At 40.3% G+C, this 19,942-nt stretch overlaps 1 protein-coding gene across 3 annotated transcripts; it reads right to left on the bottom strand.

Annotated features, from left to right (window-relative positions):
* Window positions 1-8,461: 8,461 nt before the first annotated feature.
* Window positions 8,462-18,064, bottom strand: olfml2bb (olfactomedin-like 2Bb). 3 transcript variants are annotated; one of them, XM_044369307.1, is made up of 9 exons: window positions 17,386-18,064; window positions 16,110-16,382; window positions 15,888-15,995; window positions 14,525-14,692; window positions 13,913-14,159; window positions 13,282-13,824; window positions 12,952-13,128; window positions 11,119-11,315; window positions 8,462-10,552 (listed from the first exon to the last, which is right to left on the bottom strand). In XM_044369307.1, the coding sequence occupies exons 1-9, from the start codon at window positions 17,650-17,652 to the stop codon at window positions 10,163-10,165; spliced, it is 2,370 nt and encodes a 789-aa protein (XP_044225242.1). In that variant the 5' UTR covers window positions 17,653-18,064; the 3' UTR covers window positions 8,462-10,162. The 3 variants fall into 3 exon arrangements, with proteins under 3 accessions (XP_044225242.1, XP_044225244.1, XP_044225243.1); XM_044369309.1 differs by having other exon boundaries at window positions 12,952-13,125; XM_044369308.1 differs by having other exon boundaries at window positions 13,913-14,156.
* Window positions 18,065-19,942: the final 1,878 nt, after the last annotated feature.

Here is a 19,942-nt window from a genome sequence, read left to right as displayed (position 1 = left end):
CCAACTTTGCAGCTCCTTCAGCTCTACTTCTTCATGAGCTTCTTCGTGTCTTTGTTTTGCTCTCTCTTTTGCCTTCAACTCTCAAAAGAGAAATAGTATGCAATTTTCCAGGTCTATATTTTTAACCTGGGGCTGTACTGGGATATCTCTGCATGATTTACACTTTATACTGGCCCTTTATGCAGCCCTCATTTCAGCCTCTGTCTGGAACAGGCCGTTTTCGCTCCTGTCTCTTCAAGGCCTTCCTCCCATTGAGCCCACCCTGTTCTGATTGGCCAGCTCTAACAAGCTGCCCCCTGGGAAACTTCTACTGCTTCGGAGGCGCTGTCAGCAAACCATGAATCAAGCTATAGTAGTAGGGTTTCACTACTTTTTCCCGTTCTTTACTCAAAATGTCAACTTCTCAAATACATCCATACATATTTGAGCCAAAATCTGAATCGAAATATGAGAGTGGACAACGTTGTGTGCAGCTTTGTTTTTTGTATGGTGTGTTCTTTGTGGGGTTTCTTTGTTTTGGGGGTTTTTTTTGCTTTGTACTGTTTGTTGTTGTGCTGTTGTATGTTTTGATTGTAATAGACTACAGATGCAAATTAGCTTCAAGCTAACTCTGGTGCAGTGCATCATTTATGCTTAATACTGCACACTGTTCTGTTCAATAAATCAAATCAAAAATGAACAGCACATGGAAAAACCTTAGCAACGTCCTTAGCAACAAAGGCTATGGAACAGATGGCCATTTATGAGCAGGCATGACAAGCCAATAGGCCTGTCTCAATCTGGTCCACATCCAGCCAAGTACAGTCCAAATGCCTGGATGTGTACCTGCTCCTCCCGTTTTATCGAGGATACCTCGAGAGCTGGCTTGTGTGGACATGGGACAGCCAAGTATCCCAGAATGCATTTCACACCAACCGGCATTGATGATGGAGATTTTGAGCCAGGCTAAAAGCTGCTGTAATTTTTACTTTAGACTGTTAATATGTCACTTTTTAAAGTTTTTTTTTTTTTCAGGCAAGAAAGTTAGCATTTAGCTTCCCAATATGTGGCCAGTTTATCCAGATAACGCCTATTTGTAAATCTGCTCAAAAGTTTTCAGGGATGTGAGGAGGCTCTGGCCAGGTGAGACAGCATCATCTCAGCTGCCAGCATCCCAACTCCTGAGATGATTGGACGGTCAATGTCTGTTGTCATCCCAGGGAGAACATGATCCGATGAACTGATCCGCAGCTCTTTGGTAATTGACCACTGGCTGTAATTTCTCTGTGGTGTTTTGATATATGATTAGATTCCTTTTGGAAGATAAATGTTGGTCTCACAGATGAAATCTAACACTTGTAGCTGCCATATTAGTTTGTCTGAATGTTAAGTGCCTCATGTTTTCACTGGACAGAACATCAGAGCTGTCTTGAAGCTCTATATGTACAGATATCACCACATCTCAATAAATGTAAATGTACCAAAATGAACAGATCAGTCTATACATTTTGTTTTATCTCATTAAGCTACATAACAGTCTGGATTTTTATTATAACTACAGACTGAATAACATAATTTACTGTATCTCTCTGTCAATGAGGTTATTTTTTGTGAGAAAAAACTGTTAGTGGAGCTTTGACCTGAGATGATTCTTTTCAAAGTACAGTCAGGAAGTTGTGTGAAGATGAGCTGCTGCTGTCAGCAAGTATGCTGCTGTTCCAACTGCAGAATGATCGCACCGCGTTCAGTTTGTAGTCCCAAGTCGAACTTGTCAAGTCCGAACTTGGAGCACTTGGTATTGTGAAAGGCCAGATGTCAGCTCGTTGGCAAGTTAAAAATAATTTAAAAAAAACTTTGCAAAAGAAGTTCTGTGAGCAGGCTGGAGCCCTGACTTTTGACTTGCAGGGAGCATTTTTTTTTTACACACGTTAACCTCAAGTTTTGGAACTTTGACTATGTTTAACATAGATAACTGACACCATAACAGTAAATAAATAACAGAAAACCAGAAAAAGCAATTTAATGTTTTGTTCCAGTCTCACCACTCTCATAGTCTGGTTTCCTTTTCAGTTAAAGAGCTCTGACAAACCCACTGTACACCACCTCCCCAGCACCAAACAGCAGGCAGACAAAGTGAACATAGTGGAACATTTAGCAGTTGGCGGGGACCAAAACAGAGCTAAATGGAGAGTGAACATTAAACTTAGGTGGCAAGAAACACGACTCCAAATGAGTGCTGACGGTGCCAAGTGTGTGCTGGATGTGTGAATAGGCAACTTGTTTGCTAACACATTCACCACAAGAACTTTATAAAGTGATAACATGTCAAAACTTGTCAGTGCTGCTTTAATTTCATTCTTTTCAGAAACTATGAAAATATGAGGATGATCATGATGATCTACTGGAGGGTCATGACCAAATGGCACAGAATGGGCTTACAACTTGATTTTCTCTTATACAAAAATGCACTTTATGAAACAGAGTTTTCCAGACAGTCATACATTCCTCAGCTGATTGCAAATAAGTAAAATAAGGCGTAATCTCTCTTTTTTTTTTTAATCAACAAACTAATCAAATCAGATCCTGACCTGAAGTTTACTCTGCAGAGGAATGTGACGACTTTGCTCTTTTCAGTAATTGCATAGTGTCTACCATCGAACAGTGCCTCTGACTGGTCCTCTTATTCATACCAATGCAATGTAAATAAATCTTTGTGTAATTTTTGCAGTCTGGACTAGTTATTTGAGTCATAAATCAGCAGCTCTGGATGTCTCACACTCTCGCTTTGCTCATCACCTGCACCAGACTACAAGATGACTTTCATTAACCTGCTTCCTGTAACCTGATACAAAGAAGACTTAAAGGAATGATAGCAGGGGAGCAGAGCAGTGACATGATGGAGGATGTGAGTCACATTCAAACCCCCGACCCTGTGACTCTGCGGTTTCTGTGTCTGGGCTCATGGGAGAACGAGACAGGATTTCTACTTAAAAAGCACTCTGGAGAGATCTGCTGCTCTGATTGGACTTACAGGAAAGGTGATTTTCACCAGTTGTGGTTTCAGCTATTATTCAAAAGAATGTAAGAGGTTTTTGGCAGTTAACTGTGGGAGTCTGTCAAAAGTGCAATATTTGCAGATTCATGCAAGAACTCTTTTTCAACTTTCTACAATGAGCTATTTCTGACTTTTTATTTCTTATAGCATTCTCAGTTTCTGGCTGCAGACAGAGAGGCATGGCAGACAAAGAGAGTTTCCATTGGAGAAGGTTTTAACAATGCTCTAGACTCCAACTATTTAATACTTTTTATCCAATTCTTCACAGTGTTAAATCTCTTAAACTACCTAAGTTGCTCATTTTTGTGTAGCTTCCATTATTTTGTATCAACCACCACTAAACATCTGTCAATGCTTCAGTTGTATTTCTTTCTCTGTCTGTCTCAGACGCACAGAGTAACAAACCAGATGTTAAAATCTAATGTCTGGGGGACACATTAGCTCTCTCTTCAGTCTCCCTCTCCTCTTCCTCTCATCTCTCATCTTTACTTCTCTGTTTCCTCTCCTTGCTATTATTTTCCACCACTTTCCTCTTCTCCTCACCTCTCCTTACTCTGTTCTCATCATTCACTTCTCCTCTGCTCTCTAGTATTTCCTCTCTACCAGCACTGAAGGTCCGACTGGGAGCTAAAGCAAAGTCCCTATACTTCATATCATATGCAACCAAAACATTCAAACCTCCATAACATCCTGGCGTCTTCAGTTTTCCCTTCAATTTCACACTAAGATTCTTTAAATGTAGAAAAAAAGTATCACAACTACTACAGTATATTCTGTATCTGCTTGTTCCAGCACCCGAATGAAGCTACATAAAGTTTACACTAAAAACTATTCAAACCCATGTTACCATGTTTTGTCATGGCAGCACCATCACATCAGATGGAAATATTCTAGATGTCTCATGCATCATTTGGTGTTTCAAGCTTTAGGTTTTACTTCAAAACAGTGAGAACCGCAAAAACGATCACTGGCGCCAACGTGCCCGCCCTCCAGGACTGGTAGGCTACACATCCTGGATCAGGAAAAAACCTGAACATAACCTGTCCCAACTTCACCCCTCTGGTAGGCACTACAGAGCACTGCTCACCACAACACCCAGACACAAAACAGCTTCTCTCCACTCATTAGTCATGTGATGACTTGTGCAATAATCCTGCCATCAAATTATCCTACTGTATATACATATCATATATATTATACTGTAATATACACACGTGCAATGACATGTACATAATATCTATTCATCAATGGATATTATAAGTAGTTTATCTGCCATAAAAAATATTTATTCTAGTGTTCTTTGCACTAAACAGACTAGACAGACTGCAGTGTTTGTTTCTTGTTGTTTTTTGCACTGTGTAAGTATGTAGGCCTTTTTCACAGCAGACGTTTATTCATTGCAGGAAAATCACAGGTTTTTTTGTTACTAATAACATTAATGATGGCTCTGTTCTATTCAAGTGTCCCAGTTAAGTCATGACAGTGTGACAGTAAGTCAGTATGAACAACACCAGGACCCTGAAACTGAAGCAGCTAAATAGAACTCAGCTATCATTCATTTTATTATTTACACCTCCTGCACCTCCCGCCGTCACATCAAAATGTCTTCTGTTTTATGATACTGGATTTATAATGATGGATGTCTTATTGTGTAAGCAGCATTTTATTGGTGTAGCTGTGGGGAGTTTAATCTAACATGTCAATCAAACATTCATACTTTATTGTTTATTGATCATGTTTTATGTTTGTCAGAGTTGAGGGTATCTGCAGGTTTAGAAAAGTCTTAAAAAGCACTAAATTCAGTTCCCTAAAAAAAATGCTTTTAGAGGTATTAAAAAGTCTTAAAATACTTCTACAAAAAAACTTTTATTCTTGCCTGCTGCTGACAGTCGCTGTACTGAATGTGTTTGCAAGCTGTCAGAAGAGATTATACATCTATAAACAATGAGACAGTGTGACTGGTGCTGCAGGAAGCTGTTCAGTCCTTTGTGGATTGTGTTTGTGGAGTTTTGATCAGCACAGTTGTCAATTCTAGCAAAAACTCTTTTTTTTTGTTAATCCATCTATCAATTTTTTATCAATTTTATTTTTTTAATTAAGTAACTAAGTAAAGCTCTCAAATAAATGTAGTGGCATGTATGTATGCATAGGGGTAAGTATAAATTATCATTAAATGGAAATGATCAAGTAAAGTATACAAGGGGCCCAAAATTATGCTCAGTTGCATTCCACCATTGATTAATATATACCAGCTGTACCATTGGTCAGACAATCACTAATGCAGATTATGTATGCTGATAATGTTTGCTAACTCTTTTACTGTACCTCCTCATGATGATGAGTTTAAAGTAAGGCTTGAAACAGTAAACATGCCTATGTCTGTGTCTGTCTCCTCTACTTCTTACATATCAAAGAAACTGTTGTTTTTGTGGATTGGTGACTCTTTTAAATCATGGGTTCATCACCTTTGTCAATGAACATACGTCATTATAATGATAAAAAGCTGAGGGTCAAATTGGGACTCACTTATATATGTATTAGCACCGTGTTGATGTTTTCTCCATCTCTGTTCCGCTCATATTGCATCATCCTGCCTGCCACTGCCAAAAATAGCAAGATGTTCCAAAAGTGCTGTAAAATGTTCCTATCCAAGATCTGTTTCCTCTTTGTGTACCTGCAGTGTGCACACATGACTGCTTCTCCCCATGGGTCCAAGGAAAAACTACATTACACGTGCAGTTCAGAATGATGGAACAACGTCCGTCAAGGCTGCAGAATGTCTTTGCTGTTATCAGTGGAGTTTGGGGAAACCACAGGAGCTTTGGAATGGAAAAGGCTTTACTCATTCCAAATGTTTGGTCCTCACTGAAAAATCTTGGCCTCATCTTTGACCACCAAACAAAAACACTCGGGAGAATCCACCATGATTCGATTCCATCATGCCTCAACTGTTACATCACCTTGTTCTCACTCAGCCACCTGCACCAGCCTAGCCTCAGCTACACAAGAAATCTGCAGCAAGGTTCAAAAGAAACAAAGCACACATCTCACTTCGCACCAGTTCTCTGTCAACTTTAGGAGTGTTTCAGCTTGAGGAATTACACAGAGTCAGAGCAATCAGTTGACTGTTTCAGAAGCATTTAAATCCCACTTGTTCCAGTTAAAAGTTTACTTGAAAGTTTTTATGCTGTATGATTATCTGATTTATGTATATGAGAAAAATAAAAATGACATTGGTAATTTTGTTTAACCTTTAAAACACAAGCTTTTTTATAAATAATCATCAATAGCACTAAATTAACGATAGCGTGTGAGCTGCCCGCAGTGAGTAGAGGGAACAATCTGTACAGCTGTCATATCCTTTAACTTTTACCAGCTGGGCACTCTACTTTTATAACCAAATAAGTCAGAATAACCAGTGTGAAGCTTCCTTGGCCATTATGGACATCAGTTTCTGCTCACACATGTAGGAAAAGGTGATCACAGCACTCTGGCTGGGACATACAGCAGACTCTGGTCGTGTTTTGCCGCATCTGTGCTGTTTAAACACAGCATTTAGACTTTTTAAAAGCTTTCTATATATAAGGACTGACATTTTCTGTAGAATTTGGTCATCACTCTTAACGTATGGATTTTGACTCAATCCCACACATGCCGTCCTACTGCCAGAAATACTCACTAGAACAATAAATGTGGATTAATCCACAGCTGAAAATAGTCCTCAACAAATGCATCATTTACTCCTGTTTGACTAACGTTTGCTAAAAAACAGTGACCCGCTGTTTTTGGGAATTACTGAGCATTTTTTAGAAAAAAAATGATATATTTGTGACCCTTTGTACAGATTTCTGTCTTCAGTTGGAACCAATGGGTCTAGGGCTGAGAGCCACAATCTCTCTGGTGTCTGTAAAAGCCCCCCAAGGTCTCTCTGGCCTCACTTTGAATTCTAAGTTTTATGATCTTGTTTGTTCTTCAGTCCTCCACCTCTCATATAACCTCTGACATTTGACCTCTACACACATCCCTCTCATTCTCTGCCTCACCTTGCTATTCTTTCCTTCCTCTACTTCTCAATCCCTTTCTCTCTTTTCACTCCTCGATTTCCACAGACTTCTCTGGTGGATTTTCAGTCTTTCCATATCTCCTACTATAGTTAATGACCTCTGAGTGTATTTTTGAACCAAAGGTGATGATTACCATGATACCCTCTCCTCTTTTTCCTCTATTTCTCTTCGTTTCTTTTTCTGTCTTGGTGCAGATTTTCAGCTCAGTGGCAGTCAGGAATGTGTATGCAGATACCACTGCTATCTTTAAACCAGACATTATGCAGTGTGTGTGAGTGTGCTCTGTGAACTTGGACAGATAGCATCCTTTGTGTGTTTTTTCTGGAGTGTGTGTGCATGTGTGTGTGGTCTTCATGCTCTCAGACATTTAGACCAAGTGGTTTTAAGACTGACAGTTGTACAGAACACACACACGTATATTCATCCTGCTTTTTGAGTGTGCAGTAGATCTGAATGGGCGTCTTTCTTCTGTAACCTTGCTAGGTGGTCACTTACCACACACGCGCGCACACACACACACACACACACACACACACAGACACCACCACATAGACATGATGATTTTGTAACTTTTCATGTCATCTCCAGAGGATCTAATCAGCTTTAATGGAACATTTCTGCTGTAATTCATGCATTTGTAGTCAATATGTTGTTTATGCATACATCTTGAAATTGTTGGAAACCTCTTTTCTTGAATCTAATTTCTGCCCTATTTTATATGGGCTGCATCCAATTTGCTGTTATTGTAAAAACACATTTTAGATTGGTAACATCGTACCATGAAGATAAAGATGCAGCAGTTGTTTGTAATTAATATTCCCCTGGAAATTTTCTGTGTGTGTATGTGTGTGTCAGGTTGAGTTCTCTGGAGAGTCCATTAGCAACCATGTGTCAGAAGCTGCAGGACTGGAACAAAGGACCCATAAACCGGTCCATGAAGTAGACATATTAACTCCCCATGTGCCCTCCTGCTTTGAAAATGTGTTATTCTTACAAATGTGTTAAGTATTTTATTGCATTTTGATCCTGTTTTCAGTTTGATCCAATCCAAAGAGAAACAGGCTGAACTGAACCAAACCAGACTGAAATGACACAGAGTCTTTCAAAACACTATTCACTGACCTTATTTGAATCTATGTGAGGTTCTTTAACATGTAGAAGCTCTGGTCTGTGTCCTGAGTATTCTCACTAGGAGGTTCACCAGTATCTGGCTGGGACTTATTTTCCACCCTGGGAACCTTCCAGTGGCTCAGCTGCTTCCAGGAAAACTAAATCAACCCCAGAAATAATGTCCACAGCAGGCAGGACAAGCACAGGACAGACTGAGGAGAATGAAGGAACAAGACATGGAGAAAGACTGGAGGGAGCTTTTTCGCCTTCATCTTTTTTGAAATGTTTTATTATAAATTACAGCGTACACAAAACAGAAAGGCAGACTTGTAGTGAAGCAGTTGAAATCAACCTTGTCTTGGGATTTTTTTAAAACAAGCAAAGCAGCGTGCAGCATGTGCTAGTTTGACAATGGTTTTAAATAAATGAACTTCAATGGTAGATGAAGGCACCGACTAAGGGCTAAAGCTTCTGTTCCCACCTATATGAGAGGAATATTATTGGACAGCAGTGAGGGTGAGTATGCAACACGCCAAGCAGACACACAGTATACAAAACACACACTTACAGCTTTGATCAAATAAGACAAAGGCATTATACTGCAGTTAGGTGCAACACTTGAAGTATAAAGTATCTGCGTCCTCAGTTATTACCAGAATCAGTTCATACTTGAACATACATGTATTAGAGTCTGGTTTTACCTGACATTATATTTCTAACTTGGCACCATCACAGTAGCTTATTGACCAGAGGTTTTGGAAAGCTGCTGATTTTTAGTGGCATAAGCCTTTACAGGCAGATCTGATTTTGACATTGTAAATTAATGTCTGAGGTCTTTGTCAATGAATTTACACAACAACAAAATAACAACAAAAAATGAGTTTTCCATGATTGTCTTACAGGGGAAATCCAGCGACTCCACACTTAAGTATTGCACTTCCATGGTAGGGGACTCACAAGTAACAGATTAGAAAAAGAAAGCAAAATTGATGCATCAGAGGGTGAGATATCCTGAATCACCAAAACACCGGATCCTACAATTCCCATGATGCAACCATTAACATCGATTTAATAAGACCAATGTCCAATACCCATGTCTAACTTCACACCTCCATTTGACCAGGGAAATGATAAAAAACCTAGTGAATGGATGTTTGAGTTGAGATCATTTTTTACACCCTCGGTTTACAACACAAAGCCAAAGCTGAGACAATAACCCTGATGACATCATCATGGTTATTGTCCATACGACTATACAATACTACTACTGTATTTACAAGCTGAATAGTGAGTGAACTATGTAAAATCTGTGAAGATATGAATATCCCCTTTACTAAGATCAATCCCACTGCACAACTTCAGTTGCCTAAAGGAGGCTCATAAACAGAAACCAACCTGTTCTGTGATGAGTCTCAGGTGAGAACCATGTTTTTTGATGTAAGATTAAAGCATGTACTGTACATATGAAGAACTGTCCTCCACAGTGATTATTACTTATGAAAAATAAGCTTGATGTGAGAAAGTGTGTCTACATGGATGTGGACAACCACATTCTTGATTGTCTGATTGAATGGGTTTAATATGTTAATTACGAGCATTTCTAGAACCATTTACAGCTAAATGTGGATCCACAGTGATTTCACCAGCACAGTCTGATTTATGAAGAAAAAGAGAGGAAATGGAAATTTCTCCACATGGAGAAACAGAGTTAGATGTGTATGCATCTATTTACATTCATACATATGGTCCATGGGGTTTGTCCTTTTCCAAATGTGAATGCATTTCCACTCTGACTGGTTAACACTGACTTTGCTGCGTGTGGCAGAGCAGCAGCTGAGGTCCATATAAAAACTCGTTCAGTTAGACTGATCCACAGTCATTTAGAAACACATCATTAACAAAATATCTGTTCAGTTACTTTATTCTTTCTATCCTCAAGTGTCCATCCTTCATGCTAATAAGCAAAGATGACATCATACAACATCTGATGTCCGTTGTCCCACGCGTACAGTTTCTTGTCCAGCGGACAGTAAGTCAGCTGCGAGGTGTGTGTGTGCAGGTTTGTGAACGCCAGGCTCGGCACAGTGTGCGTGAGCGTGTGTGTGTCAAAGGCGTACGTCACGTTGGCATTGCGATGCTCCATACTGTCCACTGCGTAGAGCACGCCACAAACCAGGAAGCTGTTACCGTAGCGACCGTGCCGAAGACCCGTGCGGAAGCTCCGTACTGGTTGCAGGTCTCGGGAGCGGAGGTGGATGAGCAGCATTACTTCCTGGTGGAAGCCCTCTGTGTCCAGAGCAGGGTAGAGCACCCACAGGCCCGACTCATCCACAGCAAACTGCACCTGCAAAATAAAATGTATACTAATGCACAGCAGACAAATCATCTGAAACTCTAACACACTTTCAAACTGACATTTTTATTTTCTTCAGGTGGATAGTTGTCAAGAAATAGTAACAGCATGTCACTCCCCCTAAATCTACAAAGTGACATTTCTACATTTCTGTTGATGTACAAATTAAACAGAAGATACAACATAATGAGCTTTAGAGGTGATGGTCAGTGTTTTATTAAACTGGCTGATTTCCCCTGGTTCAAGCTTTATGAGAAGCTTGACTAATCATCTCCTAACTGCAATTCTGTACTTAACAAACCTTTTTCACTTATCGCGGTAAAGTAACCAGTAAACCTAGAAATATTTCTGTTCTGAACAGGGAACAAATGTACAAAAACATCTCCAGCAGTTGTCTTGGCCCCTCACTATTTGCCCTTTCGAACTCTTTAGTGATTTGTAGTGTTTTTGTTCCCCTCACTGACCTTTAATGACCCTTTAAAGAGTCCCGAGTGTACATCCCTCGGGTAAATCATCACCCAGTGTTTCTGGTACAGTTAAATCACAGTGGCTCTTACTTCAGTTTGTGTCCTGTGAACTTGCTCGTCCAGTATGGCGTCATGCAGCGTGGTCCAGGCAGCTACATATCTGTGTCTCAGGTCATATCTGATGACGTCCCTGCTGAAGGCGCGGTTGTAGAAGAAAGCTCCGTTAAACACAACGTGGCCTGTTCCAGTGTAACTGTAGGGCAGCTTGTATGAATTACTGACCTGACCTGAGCAGGAAGAACAGACAGAAGCAGCTGGTCAGGCTCACATCTTCCACACGACTTGTAATGTAACCATGACTACATATCAAGGCGTGACACATCCATCCATTATCTATAGAAAATATTTTTCTAACAATATTGTACTGGCTCTTTGCACTAAATAATTAGTACAATAGCTGTTACCTCAATGGATGCTATTTTTTAAAGCTTTCTAAAGGCCTTTCTCTAACCTCTGTGTATTTGCTGGTGACGTGTGTTTTGTTCTTGGTTTATTTAATCTCTAAAATTTAAGTGAACACTGGTGCAGTGGTGAAAGGTGGTAGAACCCTCAGACTGGGGATGGTATTATGTTTGTTAGACAGCTAAGCAACCAATTATGTAACTAGCATTAGCCAAATAAGCTAATGTTGGTTGCTAGTGCAAGATAATAATTGTCAGTTTATCACAACAAACTTTGTTTCACTATTTGTTTGTTAGTTTATGTAGGATTTAAAGAGGAAACTGAATTTGAAGTATGCTAACTTTAGCTGCTAGCCTGAGTGTTGTTGAAACACACTTGCGATAGTGAAACTTAAACATCTGCCTGACAATAACTAACGAGTGGTGAGTTTGAAGGACCAATCCCAATAATGAATTTGCCACAAAAGAAAAAGACACCCATACTCTAGTCTAGTTTGCTATACTGCTGCAACAATTAGTCCATTGACAGAAAATTAACCCACAACTATTTCGATAATCAATTAATCGTTTGAGTCATTTTTTTAAGCAAAAATTCCAAACATTCTCTGGTTCTAGCTTCTTAAATGTGAGGATTTGCTTTTTTTCTTTGACATATATAACAGTCATTGAATATTGTTTTTTTCACTATTTCACGAGAATATATCACGAGAAAACAAAAGGTCGTTTCCTCTTATTACTGACCAAAATGAGCCGGTAGCCAGGAAAAAGTTGTTTTCTCATGATAAATTAATTATCTTGTTATCTCAAGAAATTAGCCTTTTACTTTCTCGAGCTACCGAGATAAATTAACCCGTTATCATGAGAAAACGAACTTTGTTATCTTGAGATAACAAGCATGGCTGTTCTTGGCTTCCGTAGTTTCCAAAAAACATTATAAATCAAAAAAATCTTTCATAGTTTTTGCTTATACCTCCAGTATTCCATTAATCAAATCTGGCTGAAATGTATTTTCCTGTTCTTTTGTTTTGAGTTTCCACTAATTTTTTTATTATTGTATTAATATATAGTTATACTTTTAATTTTTAATGCGGAATTTCTAGTTGCCAGTGGGGTTTGATACTCGGGTGTTAATGACACAATTACATTAATAAAGCTTCTATAAATCATTAATGCTTGATCTGAGACTTAATTTGTTCTTAAAGGCAACATCTGGCTCAAGCACAAACTGAATTGGACTGAAACAAAGCACACTAATTGTTTACTTCTGGATCATTAACAGGGTATGTGGCAGCCATGCAGATCTCATAAAATGTTTTTTAAATATTTCAAAGGCAAATCACTGTGAAACGTTTAAAGTAAACCTGAAAAGAAACTGGCTTGTCCTTAATGGAAAAAGATTATGGGTTGATTTTCTTTTACAGAGTTGCACACACACACACTAACTCACACACAAGTCTTATACCTGATTTGAAGGAGTCCATGTCTCTGAACTCTTGGAGGTTGTCACCATAGTGACCGTTGGTAAGGTAGATGACACTGCCGTGGCCGCGAGCATCTCTCATCCAGGCTCCGTCACTGAGGCCATAAGAGTTCTGCTGGATGGGTTCCGAGATGCTGGCTACTGTGTCCTTACACACTGCTTCAAGAACACACATGAAAGGTGACACTGTGATTCAAACTGACAAGACTGTCTATCATGTAATTATCATTTTTCTCTTATAAAAAACATGTACACTCACTACTAGATAAATAATTCGTTTATATGAAGACACTGTACTGTATGTATCTGTACCAGGCTTTTTTGTGGTCTTTGGCTGGTCAGCGGGGCTCTCCGTCCAGCTGAGTCGAGATTTGGATCCTTGCTCAGACGTTGCCGTTGGAGACACACCAATGGGTGGACTGATGTTGGTGTCTGAGGGTGAGCTTTTATGCTGAGTGACAGGACTGGGTGGCTGTGTAGTAGTTGTAGTAGTGGTAGTTTGTTTGGAAGTAGTTATCAGTTTGGTTGTCGTTGTTGTCATTGTTGTCGGTGCTGTCGTTGTTGTCGTTGTCGTCGTTGTTGTTGGTGTTGTCCGTGTTGTCGGTGGTATGCTAGTAGTTGGCTGAGTCGTCGTTTTGACAGTAGTGGGAGTTGGTTTGGTCGTAGGTGTGGTTTGCTGGGTGGTAGTCGGGGGAGCTGTTGGTTGCTGGGTGGGTGTGGGCATTCTCGGTGTCCTGGGGAAGTGCTTGATGTCATGTTTGGTGGGAACAGTCACTGAAGGTCTTGAACTCCGGGTGGGGATAATCCTGGTAAGTGGGAGCTGATAAGGGATCAGCAGGTCCACTGAAGCACTTGCTGTAGAGAAGGAACATGTATTGATTTTTTCTACTTCAGAGTATGACATGAATGCAGCATATCAGTCATAAAGGTATTTTAGACTTACTATTCTTTCCTCTCCTTCTCTCCTCCTCCTCCTCCTCCTTGAAGCTCCCCTCCTCTGCCTTGTAAAAGGTCACACCCCTGATGACCACGCTGTTCTTGTCTTTGATTGGCTGCTTTGGCTCCGTCTTATCTTTGATTGCCTTTTGAGTCCCTGTCTTGTTTTTGGCTGGCTGTTGTTGCTCCACACCATCTTGCAGTTGGCTCCTCTTTAGTTGACCTCCTACGTAAGTCTCGTCATAATTATTCTGCTACAGGAAAAGAGACATTCTGTTTACTTTATAGAGAATATGGACTTTTCAGTTAAGAAAACAATGTTTCAATGGTAACAGATATGATGCTGGATGGTGTCTTAGCTTCTGATCCTGCCAGGTACTTTGATTCATACAGGCAGAAACCCTTGACAGCATAATGTTTACCACCAAATTAAACTGTGTGCCAAAACTAGTTTTAGTCACAAGACAAATGTTCGAGACTAAATGGTAATTTTGGATTGAGGCTGTGAAAGACAGGGGTAATACATAATGACATTTTTAAAATTGGCTTAATGCAGGATGAGGACTTTATTATGAATCAACAAAGAGTCAAACTGACTTGATTTGCGGACAGACCGTACCTGCTTGTTGTTGTAGGCACCTGCCCCACTTTTCGGTCCAGAACGCTCCAAATCATTTGTTTTCTTTTTTTTCTGCTGCTGAGCCTTCTTCTCTCTCTCCTTTTCTTTCGCTCTCTCCTTCACACGTTCTTTCTCTCTCACTCTCTCTGTAAAATTACGGGTGAAAGCCTGGAGTGCACAGATAGGAGGACAATACATAAACAGTCCATAATAACTGGCATTTACAAAGGCACACTCAGGAACTACTTCTATATATATTGTATATATACAGTGACAACTGAAAATAAAAATCTGAATAAATGAGTGAGGAAATATAACAGATGCAGATGCTTCCATACAGTTCAGAAGGCCAACTGAACTGTTTGAGTATGAAAATGATGTGAATCACAGTCACCAGATCTCAATAAAACTAAACGCATATTGCAGATTTTGGTGCATCGTGAATCTAATGTTTAAGCTTCCAAAATCTTTATCTGTTATGCAGGCGTGTTTTCTATTTTTGTTCCTTCTTTAAGTGTGTGAAAGAAGGAAACTATAAAATAGGAAAAGTTTTAAACTGCCCTCAAACTGTTTAAGATCCCCTCCACACATGTTTTAAGACATAAAAAGAGTCGTCTTTGAATAATAACTTGTGTCTGATTTTTTTACATGAAAAAAATCATTAAATACAGAATCTATGAATATTGAAATATTGTTCATTGCTGGACAAAAGATGTCCCCCACTTCACTGTACCTAAGTGTACCCAAGAGGATGATTTGTAACACAACTATTTTGGAGCCAATCGTGGTCCAGCATGCAGCTTACATAAATGTGATGTGGAAACTTCAAGTCTCCAGTGCACAAACACTAAGATTTTTGGTAAACACAGAGAAACTTTCCACCTTCAGCAACTGGATATGAAAACAAACTCACATAAATCATTCTGCACAGAGAGGCTCAAACATCACAGTGAAGAAGGGATACCACTGTTATTACCGGTTATTATTGATTAACTACACCAATATATGCATCATGTTTTAATAAATACTTGTAAAGCATTGGACAGTACTGGTATTAATTCACTTTGCGGCTTGAAATGTCATCTTCCCTCCTGAAAATGCCATTTGAATTGAAAGGGATCATGTCTCCACCCTGCACACAGTTTGTGTCTCTTCAGTTCACAGTTAACAAAAAAGGAAACTTTCATACTCCATCTACCAGCCTGTGGCATTCTTTCTTATGGAAAGCAGATTTCTGAACTAGTTGGGAATAACATTCTCTCCATTGCAAGACAACACTCGTGTATTGCCGTGACTACTGTATCATGGTGCAAACCAAGAGCAATACTATCATGCAGGGCAGAATGCTATACTGTGTGCTGACCTTCTCCATGTTGTCCACCCTGGACAGCAGCTTGTTGGTGACAGACTGGATCTTTAACAAGTCAATCCCATACAGAGAGCCTTCCAACAAATCAATGATAGTTGCCAGCTAAAACCACAAAAACACAGAGAAAGGTGAAGAAAGGCAGAGACAGAAAATTATGAACAATGTATTTCAAAAAGTAATACAGCACTAAAAGTAAGAGTGTGTGTGCGTGTCTACCTTAATGTCATCCTTGCTGGCCTCCTGCAGTTTTTTAAGCCTGTATTCTCCCTCACACGGGTTGACAGCTGAAGGGGGAGCCATGCACACACACTTCTTGCAGTCTGTTCCCATGGTAACCGTCTCCACCGTGTAGGAATCCTGGGACAGTGACGCCGAGTCGCTGTCATGGATACGGCTGCAGTCAGAGCGTTTGATTGGTCGAACAATACAGCGACAGACACAGTCAGACCCTGATGACACAGTCTTCACTTTGTCATAATCTCCCAGCAACTGAAAGAGAGGCACAAAGATTTTAGTTACTCATCAACTTTCCCAGTGTGCTCATATGAAAGGAAGCTTTAAATAATAATATACTAAGCTATTTTTATTTTATTGCTGTGTACTATTCTGCACGAACAAAAACAAAAGTTGCAGCAAGTGGGATGGTTTGCAGCTGCAGTAGTGGTGAGCCGCCTGGGAAAAAGATAGCTACAGACATTTACAAACAGGCACTTTTTGGTTATGGAGCACTTACAGTTGGAAGGATATTATATAACCAACCACCAGAAGGATGCAAACTGTCACTGGGGTGCACGGACACACACACACACACACAGCTCTGGGTCTGGTTTACCACGTCATTTGAGTTGAACTGACAAACGGTGGGGTTTGGATTGTGTTTAAAGGAAAAAGAAAGTAAACCTAAAAACTTCTGTCTGATGCAATCACTTAATCACATTTTCACGAAATGATACATTTATGTTTTACAGTTAAAAAGCAATATATGACCAAAAAGGACACGTGCTTTGAATTCTCCTGCGGTTTTCGCTCGATGAGGTGGATGGAAAATTTTGCTGAGTTCACCAAGTAACAACTGAGATGTGATCTGACACACAAGTCTGCTGGCAAATCACATCAAACGAGATCTTATGGAAAGAGGTTTTGGTTTTAAGCTCTGGCAATTTAATATTTCCCATCATTATCAGGATTATCATTTTTTGAATGCAGCACAGCCCACACAGAACTGCACTATGATTAAATCAGCTTTTACCACTGACTCACGCGCCCGCTAAACTGAGATAACTAATATCTAAACAGTTTATTTTACAGTGAGGAGTGCGGGTTAATTTGTTGGTTGATGCCGAATTAAAGAGTGTTACTTTTTCATTTACAAAATGTGTGAAAACTTTCTTCTCGTCCTTTGCGCCTTTGCTGTTAGCAATTGGTCATTAATTGACATGACCGTAAATGAAGTTTGTCATTAAAGGAGATATATCGGGCTGGTGTTCCTGACCTGGCTAATGATGTTCTCCTGGTTGTCCACCTCATCCTCCAGAGGCTCAGTGGTGGGCCGCTGCTGAGCTTTCCCATCCGCCCCAACAGCAGCGCCTCTCTGCGGGGAAAGCTGCTCCCCGGGAGAACCTTTGCCCGGCTTCCCGGGCTCTGCTGCCTCCGTCAGCAGCATCTTCTCCGGCTTGGCATCCGCGCTTCTATCCGCCTCCAGAGCATCAAATCCGCTCACAGCACACCATAAAACCAGCAGGGAGAATCTGCGCCACATTTCTCCACAGAAGCAGAAGACAATGAATAGCACTCTGTGGATAAACTATAGTCACAGGGAATTATCAGGTAGATGACGCCAGAAATGGCAGAGCAGGTCCAGTCTGACAGCGCTGGATAATTAAACGCCTACGTATCCCACAGTCCACCGGTTTCTACATCAAACTTCTCAAAAAAGATCTAAAATGTTTCAACACGACGGATAGGTCCTTAGAGCTTATGAACATCTCCAACGCACTGAATGAACGCTGGTCCAAGTTTAGCCTGAAAAACAACGCAGATTGAATAAGAAATTAAGAAATAATAGGAGTTTCACCTATAAACAAGAGCTCTAATTCGGCTCCATGTGACGTGTCGCCGGTGAGCTGGTGGCACCGTCAGTGGAGACAGACCTCTATACAACACCGGCTCCGGTCTAGACTGATCCAGACTGAGCCTGCAGAGAGAGAGAGAGAGAGAGAGAGAGAGAGAGAGAGAAGGGGGGAGGGAGAGGGAGAGAGAGGGAGGGTGATAGAGACCTTTGTGGGACACAATTAACCCTCAGTTCACCTCTGAAAACATACCAAACACCTTCATGTAATCAAAGTGTTTGGTATGATAGTCTGATATTTGCCTATTAATTTGAAAATTTGAAAACCCCCTTTAAGTTGTATATAACTTTCCCCTATTTGACCTTTCATTCATTATCAATTAAAGGTGTTATTAAGGGGATGGGAATTAGGCTTATGTTAGGGGGTTTGAAATATTCACAGAAAGGGTTTTTAATTAATCTTTTGCATTGATTATGGGTAGGTGGGTGTAAAAATCCTTAAAGTATGGGTTCAAAATTTTTGTCTTAAAACAACAGTCAGGAGCCCAAATGAACACTGAAACACGTTTTTCTTGCTGTAATCATTCCTCCTGTTCATACTGACCATTAGAAGATCCCTTCATGATGCACTTAGAGTGTAAGTGATGGGGGACAAAATCCACAGTCCTGCTTCTGTGCAAAAATGAATTTAAAAGTTGATGTGAAGCTTATATGAGGCTTCATCAGTCTGAGTTAGTCATATCAAGTGGATATCTGACACATTTACAGTCTTTTCAGCATCAAATTCCTTCTTTGTGTTTCCTCAGACACTGTTGAGCTGAGGTGGAAGTATAGTAACAAAAAGAGGGACTTTGGCACTAAAAAGACTGTAATGTTGAAAGATATCTACTTGATTTGATTCATTTGGACGACTGAAGTTAGCTTCAGATAAACTTTTAAATACGTTTTTGCACAGACGGAGGACTGTGGAAAAAAAGGGACTTTGGCACCAAAAGAACACATGTTGAGTGCTGGTGAAAAGTTTCCCTGTAAAGAGAAAAATGCTCACACTCCGCCCTCCCTCGCTCGAGCTGGCCGCAGATCTTGTTGAATGTTACCTGAATGGCCCCAGCTGCTCCATGGGACACAGGTTCTCAGTTGCGATCATTGATGAAATCATTGGAGCGAGGAATACTTATCAACCACAAGGCTCAGAGATTTTTCTGAGATCCTTGACTCACCTGATGATTTGACATCAACTGCTGCACATGTCTCATTGCATCACAGCCTTCAATGTTATTGAGCACCTACTACAGGCAATACATTAAAGAATTTTCCTGAAAAGCCAGGTGTCTACATGAGCTCCTAAATGCAGACCCAGCTGATGTTCCTGACAACAACAGAAAACCAAAAACAAGGTTAAAGAACTTGATCCATGTTGTGCCCTCAAACAAGCCAATCATGTGGACTGTTGGACAGCTGATTGACTGTCTGCTCCACCCACCAGTGTTAGGTTTCCCTGAAGTCAGCAGTTATTTATTGTATACACTGATAGATCACACCAAGGCTTGGGAGCAGTACTGTACCAAAAACAAGATGGCAAGAATAGAGTCACTGCGTTGGCGGCATTCAGACTGACATTAGCAGTGCATGACAAACACAGTCCTCTCATGCATTTGAAAGGGGGCAGTGCTTTGCAGTCGGGGTTGAGCTGAGAGCATTTAGTCCTTAGACAAAATGCCTGTTCAGAGAATGGGACAAATTGACAATAAACAATGATGACATTCTGTACAGAACTTCCACTGCCTGTACACAACTAGTCTTGTCAGAAAGATACAAAGGAAAGGTGTTGGAGGAGCTGCACAATGGGACACCAAGGCGCTGATGGCACAGTATCTCTAGTATGTGACCACTTCTTCTGGCAGCTGCAGATTTACAGAAGCAACATAACGACACAAAAGCACCCTTTGAAAGTTGATAAGTTAACAGTATTCTCACATAT

Source organism: Thunnus albacares, chromosome 12 (genome assembly GCF_914725855.1).
Source record: "Thunnus albacares chromosome 12, fThuAlb1.1, whole genome shotgun sequence".
NCBI classification, from domain to species: domain Eukaryota; kingdom Metazoa; phylum Chordata; class Actinopteri; order Scombriformes; family Scombridae; genus Thunnus; species Thunnus albacares.
This window is presented reverse-complemented; position numbering and strand designations above follow the sequence as displayed.

Excerpts from the sequence above, each read along its gene's own strand:
- olfml2bb (XM_044369307.1), bottom strand. The coding sequence starts at position 17,652 with ATGTGGCGCAGATTCTCCCTGCTGGTTTTATGGTGTGCTGTGAGCGGA. Across the intron at positions 13,825-13,912 it reads GAGAAGGAGAGGAAAGAATA|CAAGTGCTTCAGTGGACCTG; the intron begins GTAAGTCTAAAA and ends CCTTCTCTACAG. Across the intron at positions 13,129-13,281 it reads AAAGACCACAAAAAAGCCTG|CAGTGTGTAAGGACACAGTA; the intron begins GTACAGATACAT and ends GTGTTCTTGAAG.